The sequence below is a fragment of the Toxotes jaculatrix genome, chromosome 18 (genome assembly GCF_017976425.1).
Source record: "Toxotes jaculatrix isolate fToxJac2 chromosome 18, fToxJac2.pri, whole genome shotgun sequence".
Lineage (NCBI taxonomy): Eukaryota > Metazoa > Chordata > Actinopteri > Toxotidae > Toxotes > Toxotes jaculatrix.
Genome location: NC_054411.1, coordinates 20790798 through 20800658, shown reverse-complemented (window position 1 = coordinate 20800658; position 9861 = coordinate 20790798). Strand labels below are relative to the sequence as shown.

Below are 9861 nucleotides of genomic sequence, written 5' to 3'. Positions count from 1 at the left end.
GTTGAAAGTTGAGGTGAGCGTTACATCGTAATAGATTCCGACGACACGTGAATGCAGCAGCGGGCAGGGGAGAGCTCAGCCCTGTAGTCCTCGCTGTCTGTATCGATGAAGTTGTTTCAAAGATGGCGGATTTCCTGCCGTCCCGCTCCGTTTTATCTGTATGTTTCCCTAACTGTCTCCTCACGAGTGGCGAGGCAGAACAGTTACGGAAATCTAAAGAGATAGATAAATGTATTAATCGAGATAAGACTTATGTTAAAAGGCTAGTAAAGATCCTATTACTTGGAGCAGGCGAGAGCGGCAAGTCCACTTTCCTCAAGCAGATGCGCATTATCCATGGGCAGGACTTCGATCAGAAGGCCAAAGAAGAATTCAGAGCCACGATTTTTAGTAATGTTATAAAAGGTAAGGTCACACCGAGCACACACTGGATTTCATATGTTGAAACAGGCTTGTTTTGACCTCTGTATCGGTTGGCTACTTCAGAGTCCAAGGACTATTGAGTGGGAAGTTGGTAGCCATGCTAGCTGCAGCTGAACCGACTGGAGCACTTTTCTGTATTCGGCAAAGCTAGTCTGGTTAGCTGATTAAGCGACCAAGAAACGCCCATGTTATTTGTGTTTGTCTGTACGGTGTGTCTGGATGGAACGGTAGCGCATGCAGTGGGGTCATTGTTTGTGTTTATTCAGAGCTTCTCAGTTATAATTAATGCTCTCTTTTCTTAGTGTTGAATCGCACATAGCGTACACAATGGTTTGACATAGTCGCAGTGTTCCTCATGGTTGCTGTTAACATCGAAACATGCCACTTATTCTTATGTAGAGAGAGAACATGACACCAAAATGTGCTTGTTTATTGTAAACTTAGTTATCATCAGTTAAGACCAGGGGCAGGTCTCTCCAAGGGAATAACAGCATGGCTGACCGCTGTGAACATTTTCTTAACGTTGACAGACACATTGGTAATACAACGGCACCCTCAGCCAACCTGGTCTGAAATTTACTAGAAAAGCCATACGTAATTTTATAAATGATCTTTTTTTTTTAAAAAGATATGTAACTGTGGTTGCGGGTTTGATATCTGTACGGTGCTTAAATATTAAATGTTACCGCTTTGTGAGTGAAGTCTGGTTTCTCCAAACAGTAGAAACCCACCCGTCTGAGCTGAGTTTATGAAAAGTGAGAATTTGAGTGAAATTGAATGTTACAGTGAAGAAGAAACATATTGGTCAGTGTTTCCAGCTGTCATCTGTAGACAGGCTTTCAGCAGGGAACCAGTCAAGTTGTGCGTTGGCTCATGATGTACCCAAAACAATGCATAACGTTGCATCATGGGACAGTAAACTTTTAGTGTTAACCACTGTCAGTGTGGAGGGAAAACACATACAGCTACCTGAGCTGTTGAATTCAGTCAGAGCAAATAGAGAAGTGAAACCCACATAGTGAATCAGATCATTTAACGTGGGGTGTCCCACGCTTGCTCTGCTGGGGAAACCCAGTGATTTCATTTCTGGTTGTGCAGCCTTTTCAACCGTGTTTGTTAGCTTCCCCCAGTACTGAGCTACAGCTGTTCACAAATTCGTGTTGTGATGTTGCTTGTTTTTTCATTTGCTCTTAAGTTTCATGAGAACATGAGTGTTTGCCTGTTCGCCTGTCATCATCTCCCACTGCTTGCATGACAACACTAATCTACCCATCTTTTATACAACCAGCAACACAACAAACAACATAGCTTATCTTTTGTTATATGTTCAGTAAGTGCCTGCTTCTGTTTACCTGTCCGTGTCCTGGTGTGAAACCGATTTTAAGTGGGTAAAAAAATGGTGCTACTCATTGCTTCCTGTGGCTGCTTGGCAGTAAAAGGCAGTTCTCTTCACAGGAAAGCTTTTACTGTGAAAGTCAGCTACAGGAAGTTTGCTCTCTTGTTTCTCTGTTTTTGCCCATGATGCTTTGATGATTTGTAGTAGTTTGTCGTACATTATTAACATGAGTAGTTTCCAGCCATAGTCGAATTACACCACATCTGCCAATCAGGCCAATTAAGCTCTTCCAATGTACAGACTTTTGTCCTGGGGTGTAAGTAGACACTTGTGTTGGCTCTGTGACACATTGCCTTGCTAGTCATTTTCTCCCCTTACCAATGATGAGCTTCTCTAAGAGGGTTTATCAGTTTGGAGCTGATACAGGCTGCAAAAACCACAAACCAAATTATGTGTTACAGTCATCATTTTGTAATAACTATGGTTAAATGGCAGTTGAACTGTTTTGACATACGTGGGGGAAAGGATGCACTTTGCCTCAGCTGGCTTATGCTCCTCTCTGCCTTCTCAGACACTCCCTGACGTATGTCAACACAGCTAGGTAGAATAAACAGCTCTTCCAATAGCACAAATATATAGATTAGTTCAAACTCCACGGCTGTTGGACTGAAGCAGTTAGTCAGCTAGTTAGCTAGCTATTTAGTTAGCTCTGCATGGCACTTCTCTGTAGTTTTGTCAGAAGGGACTCACCGGTGGCAGAGTGCTGATATATTACAGATATGGTTGCTCATCTCGGTGATGTTAATAAATCAATATTTGTATTTATATTTCACATTCAGATTTATTTCTAGACGTGTACTGAAGTGAGTCAGCTACAAGCTGGAAGTCTGTTGTTAGGGAATGTATCGAACCATCGTTCAGTGTTTGAAACAGTGTCATCAATCATCACAGTGTGTCACAAAGTGGAAATAAACAATGGTTGTCAAGTCACTGATCACCCAGGCCGATGGCACGACGACCCTCAGGTGGCTGTGCTCCTTCCAGTTGCTGTCATGTGACTTGACCTGGAAACAGAGCTGCTGTTTTGGTTTGACTTGACTGCTATTGACTGATGGTTGCGACCAGGCAAAATATGAACATTACTGCACTCTTTAAATTGTCTTTACGCAGCATTATGGGTGACCCTTACTATTTACAGACATTTCACTGGGATCAGCATTTGTTTGGGTGCTGATTTGACTCCCCATCTTCAAGATTTGGTAACAGTATACACTGCTGCTTCTTTTGGTGTTTGTTCAGTTCACAATTTAGAGTGTTCAGTTCAGCATCAGCACTGCGTTAAACAACACAACCCCCCCCCCCCCCCCCTCCCCCATTCCTTTCAATCAATTTGTTTTGTTGCACTTAAGTAGCCTGGTTACTGACAGCATCCTGTGGTAATCTGATTTCTTAAACCTCACGCATTTTCCATGTTCTGTTCTTGGAATAAGGGACTGCAGAAACCTGATTTCCCAGCTAGACTTCCCCTGGAGAAAATAACACTTCTGTGGATGGGCATGTGGATGAGGTCATTACTTTGGAGGGGCATTTCAAGCAAAAATACTATTTGATATTCACTGGGAAACTGTTTGAACATTGTTCGAAGACAGTTCTGGTTTCTTATGTTCATATAAACCTACTGAATGAAACCGTGGTCTTGGCCCCGTTGGGGGTGCGGTTACGGACAAAACACATGCAAGTTCACATTCATGATGGATGACTTTGTAAAGTGAACAGCAGATGGGCTCTCCCCTTCAATGTTGATGATTCATCTTGACTTCATCATCAAGTGAGAAGCAGCTGTGTAGAACCTAATTTTAGGTTTCACAGTCTTTCTGTTTGCTGCTCCTGCGCTCGCAGCTTCGGCGCTAAATGTTAGCAATGTTGGCTAAACTCATTTTGAACCAGGCACTGACACCACGTCCTCCTCAGCCATTCAGTGTGACCAGCAGTGCTGTCAGAAGCCATGCAGGAGAGACATTAGGTTTTTATGACCAAACTGTGACCACGATGTAATTTTGATTTATTGTGACAGTGTGGAAATGTGATGAGAGGAGTGCTCCGAAGGTCCACTGAACAGTCCAGTTGGCATGGACAGTGTAATGAAGAAAAAGAAACATCAGAAACAATGTTAAGTACGTATAAAAACACAGTTGATTTGGAAAATGAGGATTCAGGTCCAGCCTAGAATGGCATGATTTGAACTGGCCATTGTTACGATGAAACACAAAACGTTTGTCACCATGCCAGAGGTACAGAATCCTCCTTCTGGTTTCTGGTGGGCCTGAATATGTGTTGCTCAAGTCAACTTTCCCAGATCCTATTTCATTTAGCCCCTGGTGTTGCTTTTATGCAGCCCTGTTTTCATTCTTAAATGCTTGGTAAGTAATTGGTGGCAGCTTTACTATTCAAATGTCCTCTGGGGACTTCACTTATGTTAGGTCACTGTGTCTCAGGCTGATCTCGAATCCGATCGCTCCTCCTTTTCTTCCCCTCTTTTATAGTGTTGATACCTTTGCGATGGCAACACAGGTACTCTCCAAATGTTAGTTTGTAAGTCTTAATTGGGTGGAGATTTACCCAGGCAGTTAGATCTAGTTGTAAAATGTTGATGGAGACACCAGTGCGGAGATGGGGTGGGGGCAGCAAAATAAGTGCTAAACAGGGAAGTGTGATATGTGAGGCTGGAAAGGCTTGCTCAGCTTCAGTCAGGGGGAAGTAAGTGACGATTGACGTGGTTAAACCGAAAAGGAAACTTTTGGTGTCGGTGTCATTTCAGGATAAAGAGTTAAATCAGTAGCAGAGTTGGTAGGCGGAGGGTGGAAGTGAACGCAGAGGGGAAGCAGCATCGGAGTGTTTCTGTGATCTTTCTGTGATGTACTGTTGACATACAGATCACACATGTGGTTTTGTGTCGCAAGTTAACCCAAAAAAAAAAAAGTTAAACAATGTCTTGATTTGTTACGCTGTGGTGAGATCATCCAGCATGATAAGAGCATGCCATTGATGAAACTATAACAGGTCCCTGTACCACATGTTAGCCTGTAAACACAAAGAGCAAAACTGTTGTTTTGTAAATAACAAAACGTCTACGACCTGTTCTTGGAAACAGCAATGTGGCTGATAGTTTAGCTTGTGTGGTGTGATCTACAGGAATCACTGTCCTGGCTTGTATCTTGGTGAGGCACATGTATTTCTGAATTGTATACAATTCTAATAGTCTGGTTGTCTTTTGAAGTAAGCGTTTCACGTTTAGAACAATAAAATGAATACGTTCACCTCAGTTCTGCTTCCTCCGGCCCCTCTGTATGTTGGTTCTCTCACACATCTGACAGCTGTTCCGCAACTCTGTCTGCCTTGAAGCTATTTGTTTCCACAAGGGGACAGTCAAAGATGGTGAGAATGTTTTAAGCTTAATGTTAATCAGAACGAGACACTCCCCCTTCTTGATTGGGGTCAGTTTAGACCTGTGGCAATTAGTCGATTCATTGATTAGACAATCAACAAAAAATAAATCCACAACTATTTCAGTAATCATTGAAGACATTTGAAGACATCATCACTGGTTGCAGTAAATTATAAGTATGAAAATAAGTCATTTGTAAAATACATTGCAACCCTAGTTTAGTTCAATAAATCAATGGAGAAATTAACTGAATTTGATTTGATATAAACAGACTTTGTTCAACGTACTGACAAACTTGTTGCTCTGTGTAATGTGTGGGTCATTGTTATGGATATACTCAGTTTTCTAATTCTGAAATATTAAACCTCTAATGAAATACTTAGCTATCATTGGAGATTCACTGCTCCCATTCACTGGGTTGGTATTTGTCCCAGTACTGACTTTATTAAATGGTCAGATGTGACTGTCAACTGAGCATCTCAATGGTTTTATCTCACTGTGACCACCCTGTCCAGTGCAGCCAGCTCTGTAGTCAGTTACTACCAGTCTTGCCGTGTCTCATCCATTCACTTGCATTTATATATTGCTAGCATGGCGATGCTAACGTATTGTGTTTTTTTGAAAGACAAAATATTCAATCACAGAGAGCGTTTGATGGATAATTAGCTTCTCGTTATTGACTTCAGGTTTCGGCTTTTAAACACTTGTGCTTTCACTGATCTAAAACCAGAACTGTGTGAAGAGGATGTGAGCGGAGCTGCAGAGTAGGGCCAACTTCTTTGTTTGCCTCCCTAATGTGTAACCCACAGCTGATTTATGCTGCTCCTGGTGTGCGGTGAAACTGTCATGGCTGACCAGATGAGGCACATGTGCCTTGTCTACACTTGTTCTGAAGTCAGCACGAAAGCTTCCAGTGTTTGTATGATTCTGTGTTGTGGTGCAGTGTGGACCAGCCTGCTGGTCTGAGCTGGATCCTTGAAAAATGCCAGAGCTTGCTCTAAAGCTACGCTAGCAAATGACCAGGATGCCTTGATTCTACTGAATCATTTTAGGTTTCTGTAAATTGCATCGGAGTTTGATAACATTTTGTCTAAACTGAATCCAGTAGGGCTGTTCCCAAGTCAGGGTCTTCAGTCGGTTCTTCTATCTGAGGCATTGACTCGGCCGGGTGGGCTGCCGTCACTTCATTGCACCTTATTTACAGCCGCCCCACTCCACTCTCCTCTACATGACTCTCATGTTTGTCTTTGTCCGTCATATGGGAAGTGAAAAACATCAGATTTCCAGGCAGTCTGAGAAAGTAAAAGTCGGCATCTTGGTGTTGTGAAATCCTACCGTGTCGCAGAGCACTTCTCCTGCCTGGGATGCTGACAGCGCTGTCAACCAGACATCGAAGTGGCCAACAGACATGAGTTGCGTTGCCCTGCCTCGCACTGTCCGTCTTCACGGTACCGCCCATTTCCATCGCCTGTCTCCGCTTCCATCACAGTTAGTTTTGTGGGTCGGTTTGTTTTTAGGGGACAGCGCCAGAATGACCTGCCATTTTCATTGTAACCCGTGAAAGCGATGATCAGCACTGGCTAAAAATGAAAAGCTGCTGCCTGAGTGTGTTTACACGGAGCTTTGCTAATGAACATGACAGAGCCAGGGATGGGTGAGGACAGGATGTTATCTCATCAATACTCTTTATCAGTCTGATGCTTTATTGATGCTCTTAATGGTTCTTTTCTATCACTCAAGTAAATGAATATAAAAACAAGCAGGATTATCATTTCTTTATATCTTAAATATTGTAAAACATTCATTAACAGTAACAGCAAAGTCACTATATAACCTCAAAAACATCTCATTGGAATGAAATGTAAAAACTTAATAAAATAAGTGAACAAATAAATGATTTGATTTCACAGCTGGGCCCGTCCCGCTGGTGGAGAGAGGCAGGAGGGACTGGTTTGGGCTGGGGGGGGGGGTGGGTACATCCCAGACAGAAAGTCTACAAGAACACGCTCAGATTTAAGATATGTGGTGAGTTAGGCTAAACATTTAGGCTGAATTCAGTCTATCATTCTAGGCTGTTTATAGTAATTAGCTATTAGCCTAACAAGCTTGTTGTGCTTAACAGATACCGGCGGCAGTGGGTGGGAGACTGCCGGGGCAAAGCTGAAAATATCTCTTTTCTGCAAGTTCATGCTTCTTTAATGATGTTTTGATAATGTACTCAAGTTGTTTTTGTTTTACTAGCAACGGTTTTATTTCACGTACAGCAACAATCATAGCTGCTGTCAACGCAAATGCTGTCCACCCCGTCCAAGTGGATGAGCTGAGCCCCACCCTCGCTCAGAGACAGCCAGAGAGGAGATGCTGCACGCACCATAAACAGCTGTTTACAGCATAAACAGCTTTTCTGATCTGTTCATCTCACTCACTGGTCCCTCCTGGTACCACTGAAATACACACAGACATGAGTCACATTAGTCTGTGGATCCAGAAGCATGACTTGACTATTATTAATATAACTAAAGTTAACAGAAAAGAAACCAGCCGGTGTTCAACCCAGGTTATGATCAGAGGAACAGATCCAAAGCTTGAATCACCAGAGAAAGTGCAAATGATGATGAGCAGTGAATAAATTTATGGGTGAAGTTTTATTTCTGTGAAATGTTGCAAACAGAAAGACCCTGAAAAAGAAGCACAAGTGAATTTGTCTTTCAGATCCACCGAACTCCTGTAGTGTTGTAGTGAAAGAGGGGGTGACATGCAACAAGTGTCTGTCAGTAATCGGCAGTCAGCAGGCTATTGTTTGATATCTTCTGCTGCTGTAGTTATATATGTATTAAACTGTGAATATTGAGCATCTCTGACACAGAAATCCTCCAGAATGAGAGTTTGATTTAATCTCATTTTCAGGTTGAGGCCACAGGTTGTGAAGATGAATTAGGTTGCCACTCAAAACTGTGTCAGCTTGCAGCTGGGTCTTTTCAGTTATTTACAGTTTTAGCAATGCTCAGACACTGATCAGTGAACATTAAAGGGTTTGCTAATAGGGTTGAAAGGACTGGGATTAAATGAACAAATGCAGTACTGGATTAAAATTGTCTAAAATTCTTGTTTGGTTTCCGTTGCATCTCATGTTTCAGAGTTCTTGAGTAATCTCATATTTAAGCTTTTCTCCATGTCTTATACATATTGTTAAATATAGACTCTTATTTTTTGCACTTTAATTTTCACTCATGGCCCTAAATCTTTTCATTTACGGATACTGGTGCCCCTAAAAATAAATGTAAACACAGAGCTTTCCTGAGTGTGTATAATTCAATTTGTTCCATATTAGTATTAAAGCATTGGTTTGAGTCTGGTATCCTGTTATCTGTCCTATGAAAGACACGAATGTTCAGCTGCATCATTTCCAGTCCAGAGCAGACACAGAGAACTGCAATGAAAGCTGCATCTCGGCACAGGAACTGAAGATATGTAGACAGATACAACACACTCATCCTTGAGCTGTCAGCTCTCACACACACACACACACACACACACACACCCTGCAGACAGCTGGATTAACCTGCTGTCTGCAGGTTAATCCAGACACACACACACACCCTGCAGACAGCTGGATTAACCTGCGTGTTGGGGAACAGAGCACATTGTCAGAGCTGTCTTGTTTGAAGGGGTGAAGCAGAGTTCACAGAGCAGTAAAGTAAACTCAGCGCCTCAGCTTTGCTGCCCCTATCTGCTCAGTGGGCTGCCAGCGTCAAACCAAAACGAGGCAGTTACGGACACGCTGCAGGCTTTGTGATGATGAAACCAAGGGCGCGATCGGTCTCGCTCCTGCATTAAACTCGCTCACGTGACTTTGCTCGGCTGTGTGAAGCCTGAAACCCGCTCTTTGCTGCTCGTGGCTGATCGAGCTGCTTCCTTCTGTTGAGCACAAACAGGCTTGAATCACTATACTGTTTTTTTTTTTGTTTGTTTTTTTGTCCTCTCACATCAGCACCTGTTTGTCATGACTCTTCCCAACTTGTAAACATTTTTTGTTTTTGTGCTGGTCGGATTAATTACTGCAAAGCCAACCTACACTCATTCTCGCCTGCTCTCACGTTAAATGTCTTTGCTGTGTGATATAGTGCCTCGGCTAATTTCCCCTGAAACTTTTGTGTCTCTGGAGTCTGTTGTCGTGACTTATTGTTGATATTTATAATAATAGTAAGTGTTTCAAACTGGAGATATGGAGATTTAAAGTCATGGACCTTTTACCAGGTGGGGAGGATCTTATACAACGCCCCATTGAGTCACAGGACAAAAACCTGCAGTGTGTCCTGACAGTAACAGGTCTTTGTCAGGAAAAAGACGATGGTAGTAAGAATGACTGACACTTTCCTTATCACTCTGGACTTGTACCATTTTCTTGTTGACCTGCATTCTCACTAGAATTATTAATAAACATTGTTTTTGTGATAAATCCCACCTTCGTGAAGGTTTTAATTTTTGATTTTTGTTGAAACTGTTTTGAAGAGGTGTTCAGAGGCTTCCGTCTGTGCTGCTGTTGAACTGTATCTCTATATTGATGTCTAGTATTTAGTCCTCCCACACTGATATATTTAGTGTGGACAAACACAGACAGCACCTCATATGCTCAGAGAGCACACAATAAACAGTA

At 42.4% G+C, this 9861-nt stretch overlaps 1 protein-coding gene across 1 annotated transcript in view; it reads left to right on the top strand.

Moving 5' to 3' along the window:
• Nucleotides 1-73: 73 nt before the first annotated feature.
• The window catches only part of gna13b (guanine nucleotide binding protein (G protein), alpha 13b), a 21724-nt gene continuing 11936 nt past the window's right edge, over nucleotides 74-9861 (top strand). Inside the window, exon 1 of the mRNA XM_041063578.1 lies at nucleotides 74-405. Within this exon, the coding sequence (XP_040919512.1) occupies nucleotides 123-405 (283 nt within the window). The 5' untranslated portion in view covers nucleotides 74-122. The remainder of the gene's footprint in view (nucleotides 406-9861) is intronic.